The sequence below is a fragment of the Colias croceus genome, chromosome 7 (assembly GCF_905220415.1).
Source record: "Colias croceus chromosome 7, ilColCroc2.1".
In the NCBI taxonomy this organism is placed as follows: domain Eukaryota; kingdom Metazoa; phylum Arthropoda; class Insecta; order Lepidoptera; family Pieridae; genus Colias; species Colias croceus.
Window position 1 is genome coordinate 3955049 of NC_059543.1, and position 15785 is coordinate 3970833.

The 15785-nt window shown below is 33.2% G+C and overlaps 2 protein-coding genes across 3 annotated transcripts; one reads left to right on the forward strand and one right to left on the reverse strand.

The window, feature by feature from the left end:
- Window positions 1–666: 666 nt before the first annotated feature.
- Window positions 667–5048, reverse strand: LOC123693353 (myrosinase 1-like). The gene is made up of 6 exons (XM_045638411.1): window positions 4799–5048; window positions 4590–4720; window positions 3836–4500; window positions 3459–3761; window positions 1365–1603; window positions 667–981 (listed from the first exon to the last, which is right to left on the reverse strand). The coding sequence occupies exons 1-6, from the start codon at window positions 4819–4821 to the stop codon at window positions 819–821; spliced, it is 1524 nt and encodes a 507-aa protein (XP_045494367.1). The 5' UTR covers window positions 4822–5048; the 3' UTR covers window positions 667–818.
- Window positions 5049–7903: 2855 nt separating this feature from the next.
- LOC123693475 (ubiquitin carboxyl-terminal hydrolase 1) lies at window positions 7904–15197 on the forward strand. 2 transcript variants are annotated; one of them, XM_045638613.1, is made up of 10 exons: window positions 7904–8019; window positions 8170–8436; window positions 8719–8899; window positions 9213–9420; window positions 10205–10352; window positions 10776–10893; window positions 11550–11752; window positions 12298–12458; window positions 13220–13422; window positions 13805–15197. In XM_045638613.1, exons 2-10 carry the CDS (start codon window positions 8181–8183, stop codon window positions 14178–14180), a joined length of 1854 nt encoding a protein of 617 aa, XP_045494569.1. In that variant the 5' UTR covers window positions 7904–8019; window positions 8170–8180; the 3' UTR covers window positions 14181–15197. The 2 variants fall into 2 exon arrangements, with proteins under 2 accessions (XP_045494569.1, XP_045494568.1); XM_045638612.1 differs by having other exon boundaries at window positions 7917–8051.
- The last annotated feature ends 588 nt before the right edge of the window (window positions 15198–15785 follow it).

Here is a 15785-nt window from a genome sequence, read left to right on the forward strand (position 1 = left end):
ATTATCCACGAGTAATATAGGCTAGGTTTTATCCAAGAAATCCCACGGGAACGGGAACTATGCGGGTTTTTCTTTGAAACGCAGGCGGAAAGCCGCAGGCTTGTTAGAGATATTTATAAGAATGTTACAAACGAATTTATCCATCTAGCAATTTAATTAAATTTGGATAAGGTGGTGTATCCTCCTCTCTCCTAAAACATTTCATTTACACCAAGAATTAGAAAAAATATTAATATTTTGATTCTCGTACGTTTAAATAATTTATATCAGGTACCTTGTTTCGAACTTCGATGTCTTCTATATTTATACCATATATGTGCATGTTTCGTTTTGTAATCTGCTTTATCCAGCAATACATTATTGGTCACAATAATATAATCTTTTTATTATTAAAATACAGTTTTTATGTGCGAATCAGAATATCTAATTCTGTCTGTTTGTCCCCGAATTATGAGACTTCTTAAATTAATATTATATTGAAATAAAGATAATAATAAATAAAGGTTTGCTGTTCAAATAATGGCTATTCCGGATAATAGGTACTCATGTTTATGTTTTCTTTAGTATATTTTATAATTTGTAAATGGCAGCGTGGGCTGACTTCAGAGACTTCGAGGCTCACTTTGTATGATGAGTAACTAGGGAAAGCATAAATAAAACAACTTGTGACAATGAAACAATTTCATATTTTTCAATCCTATTTTATGCTATATTTGTAAGGCTCAGATAAAAGGTTAAATTTTTATTTAATCTCTTCGCTCGATATAAGTATATTTAACTTTTTTTATTTGTTAGGAATACATATTAATAATTAGTATTTAGTGTCCTTCGTCTATTGATATTGGCATAAACAAGTCGGGTGCGTAGCACATGTCTAGTGTTCCCGTACGAACAATTTCTTTGTACACGTAGGCAGATTTTCTTGCTGTTCGTGTCCGATCTGAAGAATTATAATCAACTTCATATAGACCGAAACGTTCCCTGAAAATGTTAAAACCATTAAAAGTTTGAAATCCCTGTGTTGATTTGGAAAAAGTACAAATCATTATTCAGAAAAGACAATTTATTTCAGCCTCGAAAATGTTTGAAAAACTAAACACTTTTCACAAGGAAAATGAACGGAATATCTCAAGACAATAATTAATCAAAGCAGCCGCGACTCGATGGGATTACTAATATCCCATGGTCCTTCTTCTTTCTTTCCCCAAAAATGTCAAGTTTCGTTAGAGTTAAGAATTAGAAATCAGTTAACTTATGCTTCGTTAATACAACACACAGAAGATAAATCTGACAAAAGCTATTTATAAGTTCTTCGTCACTACCCAAAAAACATATGCATCATATTTAGAATCAGAAATACATACGTATAACCCATTTTCCATTCAAAATTATCCATCAAACTCCATGCAGTGTAGGCTTGAATGTCAGACCCTTCCTCTATAGCGTCCAACATGGCAGATAAATAACCTCTATAGTATGTAACACGATCATCATCCACCAGACCAGCCTTTGTTGAGAAACCATTCTCAGTTATGTATATAGGAGGGTTTCCATACTCTTCCCGAATTGTTGTTAGCAAGTTATAAAATCCCCATGGAACGTCCTAGAATAAACCGTGTGTTAATCCTTGCATAGATTAAAAATAAGTTTGGCGCCAAAATTATGATTTGGAAATTAGAGACTTTTTAACGGATTTTAAAGTCGATTATTTATTTTCGCATTATATACACACCGGCACAATTAGCGTAACAGAAAAAAAAGTGAGACTATGAGATAATAACGCATATATTTGACGAAAATGTAATTAGACAAAGTAATTAATAACAAGTTGATTAACATCTTTTAACAACGACTTTGAAAAGTCTTCGTTATTTTTTATTGAAAAATAAAGAAATTTGAAATAAGTGAAATTTTTTGATGATTATGAACCATCACAAAAAAATAAAAAAGTAAGCATTAAATGATTTGACAATAAAATTAAAGTAAAATTAATAGGTAACGAGTGTTTCCCCCTCTTGCTCTGATTACGGTTTCCATTCGTCTGGGCTTGCTACAGATTATGTTATCGATGATTTCTTGAGGCAACCGCTCTCACTCCTCAAGTAATGCGTTTCCAAGTTCATTCAGATTGTTGGGGGGTGGCATTCTGGATTTAACCCTTTTATTTAGCAAGTCCCAGACATGCTTTATCGGATTCATATCGGGGGAATTTGCTTGCATTAGAATAAAGTCGTCACCAATAAATGGGGCAAATGGTACAACATGTTCTTCTTAAATGTCTCTGATGTATTTATCTGCTGTCATGGTCCCTCCTGTGACTATCACTAACTCCACGCGAGCTCTCAAACATATCCCTCTCCAAACCATAATCGAGCCGCCACCATAAGCCACTGTGTGTTCAAAATTAGACTATATTTGGCGTTCTATTCTGTGTCTCCATATTCGCTGTCTCCCATCGATCTGTTTTAAAAGAACTCTGCACTCATCAGTAAAGAGAACCTGCTGCCATTCGTTCAAATCCCTGACGATGTTCTCGCGTATAGGTTTCTGTTCCGCTAATTGTGCCGGTGTGTGTATTATTTTCTCTAAATGTATAATACTCGCGTAAAATCAAACACTAGAAAGTATTATGATTTGGATTAAACATTATACAACCCAATCTCTTGATATCTAGTATAATAATTATTACAACTTAAGATTGATTTTGGGTTGCTTGCTATTGTAAATTTGTTTATTTCTTGTGCCTTGTTTTGATTAAATCTTTCTTAACCTCCTGCGGCTACGCTACGAATTATCGTGTCTTCTAGTACGAACGTCTTAAGATTTTGTCTACTGAATTATTCCATCGTGGTAGGTATATAAGAACTTTATATACTGATAGATATTTTTAAAGTAAATGGTAACAAAAATAATTTAAATTTATTATTAAAAATGTTCGTAATTCGAAGGAAGGACGCGAACTTTATCTTATAATGTAACCGAAACATGAAAGTTCTTATATGTATAAAAAAAACAATTAAAATTTTAAAATTGCAATTTTGTTTTTAGTTCACGAGTGATAAAAATTCAATTAGTAAGAAAAAAATCATATCTAAATGAGCGATAATAATGTAAGTATTCTGTATTTTAATAATAAAAAGTATCTATAGGTAGATACTAATCGTTTGCTGAAAAAGGAAATATCTTAATTTGGAACTCGTATTTTAACCCATTGACCCCCAAGCGGCCCGATCGGTCCTAGACACAAAAGATTTTCTATTGTGTCTGTGGTTCCGGGGCCTGAGTTAAGATTTATAATGTTTTGAAATATACCTACGATACCTAAGATGAAATACCCTTACTAAAACTACGCTCTAAAATAAAATAATAAAAAAAGAAAACTTCAAGAACCAAAAAAATTAAATCAAGACTTGATTTAACTTTACAAAGAATTATAGAATATGTGTTGATGAACTTACATCCACCATACCTCCCCCTTGCCTATCATTTACCGAAGCCATACCAACGCCGAGATCATCCATAAAAGATGGCGACTCATACATGTGTTTCACAGACTCATTTTTATAAACTAATGTTGTCGAATAGTGATTGAGACCAAGAGCATCAGAACTGCCTTTCACAAACTTGATTTCTTCTGGGGTGAATTCAATTAATCTACTCCGGAAAAATCCTTGCTCTTTACTTTTAGCGGCAATCTTTTCTTTCATAATTCGTGGATAATCGCCAGTGTGCGAGAATATTGGATGTAAATGCTGAGCCCACTGCAACACAGACATTGAAATTAGATAACTTATAAATAAATCAAATTTTATACAATCAAAACATTCTTACGTACCGTAAATTGATTACTTTCCCACGCTGCTCCATAGTGGTCTTGACTTTCAGGCTCGTACCAAGAAGCGCTGCAAGTGATAAACACCACGCCTTTATATTTGGACCTATATTCCCTGTCATACATGTGATAAGCCGTAGCATGCGCCAGTAGCAAGTTCTTCGTACAAATATATTCAGCTACGCCTTTCACATTTAACATCGGCGCCATATTCCTATCGCCGTAGCCTTCATTACAAATTTGATATGGTTCATTTATTGTTACCCAATATTTAACCCGGTCACCGAATAATTCAAACGCAACTCTGGCAAAATCGGCAAACCAATTTATAATATTGGGGTTCGTCCAACCTCCCATCAGTTGGAGTTTTTGTGGCAGTTCCCAGTGATATAGCGTCACCATCGGTTCGATACCATACTTAAGCATTTCGTTTATTAAATTATTATAATAGTCGACACCATCTTGATTTATTTCATCTGGAAAGCTCGTTGGAAGAATACGTGTCCAAGAAATTGAAAAGCGATGGAAATGTACACCTAGCTCTCTCATCATCTCTATATCCCGTTTATATAGATGGTAGGAGTCATCAGCAACGTCACCATTTGAATGGTCCAAAATTTCATACGGCTGTGTGTGCGTTAAGTGATCCCAAATATTTTCCGTTTTTCCTAAAAGTAATGTTAACTTTTATTATTTTTATCCAAAAAATACTCTAGTTCAAATAATTATCAAGGTTTAAAAATTATTTCTTTCTTACCACTTTTATTCCATGCTCCTTCAGTTTGGTAAGACGAAGTTGCTGTTCCAAATAGAAAGCCTTCAGGAAATGCTCTAACATCACATTCATAGTGATGATCGGGTTGACCATTAATATTATTAACTATAAATCTGTAAATAAATGAAGATTTTTTAAATTCATTTTAATATTATTTATCCTTATTCAAAAAAAAAAAAACATTTTCTCACATAAAAATAAGGACACGTAGCATTCTTCAAGTTTATCGCGTATTGAAAAAACTGAATTTTATATCATATAGTATTTTATGTATATAATATGTATTTCTGTAAGTATCAAAAATCTATAAAATATCTACAACTATATAAGAGAGAATAATTTAAAATGTATTAAATAAAAAAAACAGTTAAACTTCCTTATTCGTTTGATTTAATGCGAGACACCTTCTTTTCACAACAAGACACAAATAACTGCTACAAAATAAATAAAACATAGCTAATTTTCAGTTCAATTTTCGCGCTATTTATTTTTCTTAGAGACTAGTAAGGACAAATTGATCACATGTGCGCTTTATAAAGTAACATAAATATGTTACAAACATAATATAAATTATTATAACCTAGACCAGAGTAAATTAACTTGATACATAATTAATTGAACGTAGAAACAAATGGTAATAGGTAAAGGTCAAATAACGAGTTTTCTCTATTTCCGGCAAAACAAGTCGTGCACAAAATCTACACCACTTCTTTTTGAATTTTTTAATAACCTTTGAAAAATCCAAATAATCAACGAAATTTGGTGAAAACTTGCCTTTTTATAACTTAAGTAACACACACTAAGACAAAGAAGCACAATCAGTATATTATCCATACTAATATTATAAATGCGAAAGTAACTCTGTCTGTCTGTCTGTTACTCAATCACGCCTACTGAACCAATTTCCATGAAATTTGGTATGGAGATATTTTGATACCCGAGAAAAGACATAGGCTACCTTTTATTGCGAAATATGTACCACGGGCGAAGCCGGGGCGGACCACTAGTTACTTATATATTATAATAATATTATATACACTGTAATTTTAATCAGTAAGACAGAAGATGTAGTACGCACTTCACACAATATAGGTCTAATAAATTATCACAGACTTCGCGTGTAAGTAATATAATATTATACTATTCTCAAATATTAAATATCCTTGGAACCAGTTCTATTTTGAATAGTTATTTCCTTATTAGTTCTCAAAAAAATCATCACCCGATAACATGACGTTAAAATTTCTCTTAACATTGAATGGTAGATATAGGTATGCAATTTAAATTTGAAAACAGAAAAATATATACTTACTTAAGTAATTACTGTAAAATTTATTAATTCGGTTCACGAATTCTCAAGGTTATGTATGCAGTTTAAATTTCAATGTAGCATTCAATTATTTCTCTTTAAGTATATAATTTTGTTTAAAAATATTAAATCAACTCAGCATATCTAATGTTTCAGATCCCTTAAACTTTTTATACATTTAAAGAATAATTTAGTATTAAGTTTTAGTACTTTATAAGTATTTAGTAGGTACTTTAGTGTTTTGAAAGAATTTCTCTTCAGAAAAATATTCAAAGCTTATTTGAACATTCAATTATGCCTATTTTTTTTTATTTATCCTTTTTCTGGTCCTAAAACCACTCTTATGGATTCGCCTAAAAACAGACTTATTCTAAAAAAATATGTATACATACCTATAGTAATGTAGATAGAAGAGGTAAATACATCACGACCTTAATTGTTATCCATCTTAAAGCTGCTCGTAAAGTCTTTTATCCCGCCAACACCTCAGAATTTACGAGAAATCCCCAAATTGAGGTTAACAGTTTATTGTTACTCAGTTAAAACTTTATGAATGTTATGATCTAATATTAGAGGCGTATATTAAATGTTTTAGTCATTTTATCACCAAACCAGATTTTCACTGTAATGAAAAATACCCTTAAGCTCATGAAATTATTGTTCACCAATGACACACTATAAACGGACACGTTTAAAGTTGGTAAAAATCAACTCAAGGAGTTACTTTACGTTACGTTACTTTTTTTGACACGCTGTTTACACGCATGTAATACAAACATGCGAGTAACATAGAAATAGCGTGTCAAAAAAAAAAGAACTCAGCTATGAAATCTACCTTTTAAATAGTGGAAAATGGCTATGTCCGGTCTCTGGAGTCCGTAGATATCTAATGGTTTTCAACTAAATACAACAAAGGATTGCACTGGGTAACGTTGACTATAAATTTAGTAATTAAACAACCTCCGCATGTAAAATACTACCTTTTGTTTTTTGAGTATGACTTTATTGCATAAAATATGCCTGTTGCCTTGGGGACGCAAACAGGGCTGGCCCCATGGCGCCAATTAATAGGGATCTTCAAATTATATCATCATCTTGAGATTAAGAATCGATTCCTGTCCCGAAACCGTATATCTGTTGGTTAATAAACAAACATTTTATCAAAAATATGTATAATTTTTTTTCAGTTTAGTTACGCCACGAATAAAATACGCGAACAGAATAAATTTACGTAATTATACAAGATTTACCTTTAATTTTAATGCAAACATTGACATATTATTATTAATACTCTAAGTTAATACTATACAACGTAATAATATATCTATGTATTATGCAGTATTTGATTTATTCGTATTTCAAAAAGTGCGCCATACCTGAACGGAAGTTCTCTCGTCCTTGAACGGAATTCTCTGTTAGATTTTTTTTCTTTCTTCGTGGCAAGAAGATGTGTCTTTTTGACTATAGATTAAACTAGAATAGAATACTTATTAATCGGAGAAGTTTATGTTAAACTTTACTTAGAAAAACAATTTTTTAACAAATAAATAATTTGAATTTGAATAGAATTGTCAAATTCTATAGCATGATTGCCTCGAAATTTTATAAACTTTGGCATTTACTTCAAATAAAAAATTTTAACTACTTGACTTTAAAAAAACAACAATAATATTTTCACTAGAGTATTTTATTATTTTATTTATAACTAGTGGTCCGCCCCGGCTTTGCCAGTGGTACATATTTCGTAATAAAAGGTAGCCTATGTCCTTTCTCGGGAATCAAAATTTATCCATTTCACGCAAATTGGTTCAGTTGTTGAGGCGTTATTGAGTAACAGACAGACAGACAGACAGAGTTACTTTCGCATTTATAATATTAGTATGGATCACAGTATGGATGTTACCGTGTGTGTTACATGATGATTTAGATAGTGATATTTTTACCGGTAAATCGGTGAACACTGAACATCACTAAATTTTCATTACACAACTAATCCAATATGGCGGTCTGTTACAAATGGAGTTATTCGTGGTTATTTTCATTTAATTTCTGTTTATTTTAGCAGTTTCAATTTAAGGAATACATTTTCATATAATATATAATGTAAGTGGATGAGAAATATATAATCCCATGCCGTAAGTATGGTAATAGACACAAAGTGAAAATATTTATACAAATATCCTTGACCGTTCTACAAGTAGCAAAGTTTCCAATACAATTTGTATTACAATAAATTGCCTTTGATCTTTACAGGTATTCTGAAGATGCCCTTAAATTCTATGCCTGAAACTAAAAAAGGAGTCGATAGAACTAAATTTTCACTGTCTCTGAATAGAAATAATGCAACACAATTAAGGAACGAAATTAAAAAACCGGGTTGTAAAGATAGTACTTATTCCTGTGAAAAATCCTACGACGATAAAGAAAATAAACCTATCAAGAGACCTTTACAAGGGACTTACAACAATACCTTGAATGCTGCTAAAAAGCTGAAGCCTTTAGAGTCATCAAAAGTGGGAGGTAATTATTGACAAATTTATGAATACTACAACAAATTATTACAGAAGTTTCTAGTTTAATGTTATTTAGTTTGATATGACTTTTTAATAAAAAAATTCTTACTAATAGTTGAGGTGATATGCATATTGATTTAATTCAAAGTTTAATTGTATAATATTGATGAAGGAACATAATATTCTATTATTGAGACTATTTTAATAAGATACCTTCAGTATACTGCATGATGAACTTGATTGTTAATAATAATGAAGAAAAGTAAATAAATATATAATTTCTCAATAGCTTCATTTGCGGAACCCCAGTTAGTGATACTAAAGCCCAGGCAAGGCAGCACTGCCATGTTGAATGGCCACCACTCGTCAGATAATCAGTATGGGGGGAGCTCCCAATCCAAGGCTCCTATCGCCACCCTCTCTAATCTTGGAAACACATGTTTTCTTAACAGTGTATTGTATACTTTGAGGTGAGTAAAGTTATCCATATATTTTATCAATGCATGCATATCTTTTAACTGCTATTAATGTTATGTACACTAGTAAAAATATATTATGTTTTGAAGGTTTGATAGGTATAGTTAATTAATAATGAACTAATGATAATATTAAATTTAAACTAAAAATTTATTCCTACAGAAGTGTTTTTTAATCATAAAAATCCATAATTATATATTTACCACCAGATTGTGTTAACACTTCCAAATTACCTATAGATATTCAATTTATTAAACTAATTTAAAGCCTTCCTTAATAATTGTTATAATCATAAATTAATTACAGGTATGCCCCTCAATTTGTCCATAATCTGCACCATTTAGTGTCAGATTTGAGTAGAGTGGAACAGAAACTTGGCAGCATCAGGTTAAAGAGTTCCTCCCTCGGTAGAAGTGCAGCGGGCATTGCCTCTTCAGGAACAAGGTCCTGGAGCAGTAAAGATTTACTGTCTTTGGGTCAATCAGATAATAGTTCCGGAAAGAGTAAAATACAGGTAATATTATTTGGTGAAATAAGATAATGTTGAATCGGGACTTATTTATTTATTTTATTTATTTAACACTTTATTAGTTATACAAACAGGAACACCTTAGAATTACTTACAGCTAAAAACAGAGTACAACTAACTTGGCGGCCTTATCACTAAGGGCCGATTTTTCAATGCTTGGATAAAACTTATCCGTCCAATAAAGTATTACACAATAATATTAAAATGTCATGTAAACTGTCAAATACGGGCAATTAGAATAAGTTTTTAAAATGGTAGTTTTATACATTATTCGATGAATAAGTTTTATCCAAGCATTGAAAAATCGGCCCTAAGTAGTGAAGATTAATGGTACTAATATCTTGATTAATGAACTTAATGGTATTAATATCTGAAAATGTTTTATATAATGTAAGAATGTCCTTATTTTACACAGCTGTTTAAATGGTTGCCATAAAGTTATCATAGCTAATAAGAGGAAGTTTGTAGTGAATCAGAGAGATAACAAAAAAACTTTATCAGTATATTTATTTTCTTATAAAAACATATTGAAAATGATAGTGTAAAATGTAAATCCTTATTGTGTTAAAGGTGATAGCTTTATCAGATATGCTGTAACTGTGCCAAATTACGAATTAAATTATATAATAATTATAGGAAATTTATATTGTATTGTATGAGTAATAAGTATGAAGTTAGAAAAACAATTCTCTTCTTTTGTATGTGTGCAGTAAAAAAAAAACAAAATCTCAGTCATATTTTTATGTTAAGTATCTTTGAAACATTTTAGATAGCAACAGAGAAACTTCACGAGACATATTTAAGCCTTCGCGCAGTGGAGAGCAAATGTATGAACACAACAGCTGACACAAGTCCTGAACCATACGCAGCTGATGCCTTTTTAGCAGCTTTGAGAGATGTCAACTCTACTTTTGAAGGTTAGTTTCATAACTACAAAAGTAATTAACTTCACTGCAATGGGACTTATTTTTGAAATCTATTGGAAATTAGAAAAAAAAATTCCTCTTAAAAGAGGTTTATACTATAAATATAAATATAAATATAAGTATAAATATAAACTTTATAGAATAATATTAAACAAAAAATTGAATTAAATATTTTCTTGTAGTAACTCAGGCCCCGGAACCACAGATACAATAAAAAATCTATTGTGTCTGGGACCGATCGGGCCGCTTGGGGTTCAATGGGTTAAGTATAATGTCCTTATTTTACACAAAAGTTGAAAAAAAATGTATGGATGTATGTTTGCAACACTCATGTCATGAAATACTTGTCTCGCTAATGTTGATTTGGTTTGTTTGATTGATCTTCATTGTAATGTTTATTTTATTTATTTATAGGTAACAGACAACAAGATGCGCACGAATTATTGGTGTGCATATTGGACAATATACGCGAGACGTGTCGAGCGTTGAGCGCTCGCGCCTCGCGACTGCAGTTGCAAGAAAATGGAGATAGGTATGTATGGATTTTAATTGAATATAACCATAAAAATTTGAAGAATTGTTTGAATTTTGTTTCTAAATTGTTGACAAAATTATTGTAACTATCTATAAGAATTATTATTGTCAAGTTATTGACTTGTTTTTATTAATCACTTGATTTTTCAAGTTATTAATTTAAGGCTTTAATAAGTAAAAACCCACTAGATTATAATTTCAAACTACACAAACAAAAGCAATACTTTAAGAATTTACGGATTAACCTTTTAAGTACTCGAATGCCATAACAAACATTATGTAATTGGCTTCTAACCTTAGTCTTAGCATGAATAAAACTTATTTTTAATTTAATGCGTAATAGCGTTATGTCGCGACGATTTTTCTATTTATATTTTCTATGCTACAAACATTGCATAATGTTATTGTTTTCATATGGTTCATTACATATGAAAACAATACAATAATCATTCACTTGATAGGGGTTTCAATGACGATAATTTTCGATATTAATAATGATTTTCATTAACTTAACATACATTACTCTCACCACATAAGCCTAATTGAACTCGACGAATATAAATCGGTTTTGATAATGAGCTCTCACCGTAAGATTCATAACTCAATATACAGTAGACTTAACTATTTCCTACAAAAATCTATCAATCATTCTAGCAATGGTCTCAGCCGTCCGCAAACGATAGAGGACGGCGGCAAAACGTTGGGCAACTTGCGCAAGTCATGGAAGAAACGCAAGGAGGTGAAACTGAATGATAGACGGTGTTCGCCCACTGAGGAAAGAGCTCCGTCGCCAGCTGATCCGGAGAGGGATGAACGGGCTCGTCCAGGGTGGGATTTTGTTGCTGATGATTTTGAGGGTGAGTTTTGATTTATTATGTATGGTGTGAGTGGATTTTATGGATAAGTATAGGTATTAGTTGGGGTTGTTAATGTTGAAATATGAAGGTAAGGTTTAGGAAAAAATGAACAAGTTTCAAATCAGTTTGATAATGTAAGGATGCATCTATATTTAGTAGGTAATTTAAGCGTAAATATGTATATTAAACAGACTTACTGTTTAATTTTTGAACTTATTGTTTCATAAATAGGTTTACTTCTTGCGATATTTTTTAACCGACTTCAAAAAAAAGGAGGATATTATCAATTCGGCCGGTATGTTTTTTTTAAATGTATGTACACCGATTACTCCGAGGTTTCTGAACCGATTTACGCGATTCTTTTTTTGTTCGATGCGGGATGGTGTCGAATTGGTCCCATAAAAATTTTATTTGGATAGGCCCAGTAGTTTTTATTTTATGAGCATCTTTGTATGTATTTGTAAATGTTGCAAGTGTAAGTTTGAAGTCGGTTGTTTTTAACGCAGTTATCACTTGTCATTAATAAGTTTATATACACGTGACAGGCACGATGGTGGTGCGCACCATGTGCCTGGAGTGCGAGACGGTGACGCAGAAGGCGCAGGCGGTGTGCGAGCTGTGCGTGCCGGTCGGCGACGACGACGCGCCCGACGAGCCGTTCCGCGCCGCCTGCCTGTCCAGCGAGTACCTGCGCGATCAGAACAAGGTACCACAAGAACTTATAACTATATACTATACTAGCGGTCCGCCCCGGCTTCGCCCGTGGTACATATTTCGCAATAAAAAGTAGCCTATGTCCTTTCTCGGGTATCAAAATATCTCCATGCCAAATTTCATGCAAATTGGTTCAGTAGTTTAGGCGTGATTGAGTAACAGACAGACAGAATTACTTTCGCATTTATAATATTAGTATGGATTTGTACTACTATACTATATTTTTGTTTCTTTAAAAAGAGTAAAATTTCAAGAAATACCGTCATGTCATGGAGCAAGACGACGATTTTTCAGTAAGTAGTTTTAGTTCTGACACGTGTGCTCGGCACACACGCTCTTTTTTTTGTATTAATGTCTTTATCGGTCATCAGACTATATAGTTCATGTTCATGTGTTATTCATATGTCCAGATTGTGTTATCTTTTCGTAATATGTGAAATGATTTGTTGTATTCTATGTTTACAGTGGCGAGTCAAACAAACAAATGCAAAACTTAACTTAGAATATGGTTATATTCAACTGTGTCGCTTCCGCTTCATTAAAGCGCGACGCAACATCAATTTTCATATACACTAATATTATAAAGAAGAAAACTTTGTTGGTTTGTTTGTTTGATTGTAATGAATATGTTTAGACCCTGAGAAAGAACATAGGATACTTTTTATTGCGAAATATGTATCACGGGCGAAGCCCAGCGCAAGCGAAAAAATAAGGGTCGAATAATCAATGAATAATCATTTTATTAATCCACAGTACTGGTGCGAGCGCTGCCTCCGCTACAACGAAGCGCGGCGCAGCGTCGCGTACTCGCGCCTGCCGCGGCTGCTGGTGCTGCAGCTGAAGCGCTTCAGCGGCGGCATGGAGAAGATCACCCGCCACGCGCCCACGCCGCTGCTCATGCCGTGCTTCTGCGAGCCGTGCGCGAGACGCGGCCCCGACCAACAACCCGCACACAGGTGCATATGATAGTTTGTTACTTTGTGTGAAGATCTATTTTTAAGCTATTGCATAGCTTTTATCGCGGGCCTTGAGCGCGGGGACCGATTGGAGAAATTCTGTAACGAAAAATCTCACGCTCCCCACTCCGACGCGCGAAGGTGTGGCTTGAAGGCATAGCATGCAATACACACGTCGTTTTTTTTATTTTATTTTATTAGGGTATAATGCAATGGGAAACACCGCATACAATATAGTTCTGTCAAAATCTATCAAGGCCGGTAAATATTCATAATGAAAAAAAAAATACAGGTTATGGGTCCATTTCATTAAACAATTGTCTGTTATTATGGTAGCACATTTTATAAATGAAAACTTATCGATACCTGTATCAATTTTCAGGTACATCCTCTGGGCGGTCATAATGCACCTCGGACAAACGCTAACCGGCGGGCACTACGTCGCATACGCGAGGGATAGCTCACAAGCCGACGTGAAATGCGATCGAGAGAGTAACAACGACTCCACCGCCTCAAACACCGGCACCAGCTTCATGAGGACACTCTTCAACCGACCCAGGCCACAACAAACAGGCTGTACAGCCCGAGACTGCTGCGTTCCCAGACACAGGCCGGAAACTGGCTGGCTGGCCTGCGACGATGACCTTGTCAAACCCATCTCCAACGAAGAATTCGAAGACCTCCTCTCTGCTGAACCCAAAATGAGATCCGCGGCCACACCCTACCTACTGTTCTACGTGAAAAGTGAAGTCGGTTAGTGCTAGTGTATTCATTAGATGTAGCGGTGAATGTTTGTTATTATTTATAATGCTTTAAAAGACAGACACGTTGTATTTGTATTGTACTGTGTCGAGCCGAAGTGATATTACGGATATGGAGTTACAGTTCAATAGATATATTTAAAGCTAATTCTTGGTATTCTACTGACAATACGAACGCAAATATTATGAATATATCTTCATATAAATGTATTATCTGTTAAAATGTATATTGAATGGATTCATATTTATGACGAAATTGTAAAGCTAAATTTATAAAAAGCGTGTTATGTTGTGTGAGATGGCCTAAAGTTACATTCGATTTGATACTCTTTGTAACCGTACATTTAAAAATGTATTTGTATAAAGTTATATGCAAATAAATGAATAGAACAGTTATTATAGTCCATTAATTGTATATTGTAAAAAGTAATGACAGTTCAAAATTAGAACAATATGCAAAAAATATATGCGCAGTATTACCACTGGATATATGAAGTGCACTTTGCATAAAGAAAATTTATATATTTAATTAATTATTAATTATAAAGATGTCATTCTGTACCAAGTGATAGTTTTTCAGATGGTAATAATAATCCTGTTAATATTGTAACAGATCACACGTTTTGTTGTCTCGAGATCGGGTCCTCAAACTGAATGAAATGACACCAATCTATGGTTACATATTTGTAAACGGTAGATGGCTTTTAAGATTATAATATTATCATTATTTATGAAAATACTAGCGGTACGCCCCGGCTTCGCCCGTGTTACATTTTTACGTTTTCTCTCCGTAAGAACCATCTTCGTACTTCAAAAAATGTAATAAAAAATGAATTAACGAAATCGGTTCAGTTGTTCTCGAGTTATGCGCTTACCAACACATTTTGCGATTATATATAGATAGATTTTGATTAGCTTTCATATGAATTAAAGTTGTGTTTGACATTCCATGCAATGTTTTACTAGAAACATATTGATTAATGCTTTGTGGAAATATAACAATTATATACTGATCGAAACTGTATGATTTACCTGTTTGGACGATTTTTTTTATAGTTGTTAGAGCCAGCGAGCACGAGCAACTTTGTCTCCGCAACTATTTTGTCTCTCCCATCAATTGTATGGGGAGTTGCGTCGCTACGTGCGCGCACTTTCATACTAGCCCATGGGTGGGAGAGACAAAATAGTTGCGGAGACAAAGTTGCTCGCACGCTACCTCTTACTCAAATTACAACTTTGAGAAAATCATCTCATTTAAGAAGACTCCGGAACTTAAATGAAGAGTAACTATTTTGTGGTTCTTTATGCATTTAGGGCTGATTTTTCAATTGTCAGTGTCACAATAGATAACCAATACTTTATCTGTTTATTTTGATTGTGAATAATATGGGATGGCATTGCAATACTTTATATTTTGAATAATTTTACTTGGACATTGAAAGATTAGCCCTAACACATTTTTAAGGCGTACTTATTTTCTTACAAAATAATATTAAGCTAGAGTGAGATTCATTTCAAAGTTCGCTTCATACTTACTATGTTAAGTCTATCAATTAATTTTCATGTGAATTAAAATATTCTTGTTTTCTCTTCTTAAATCCT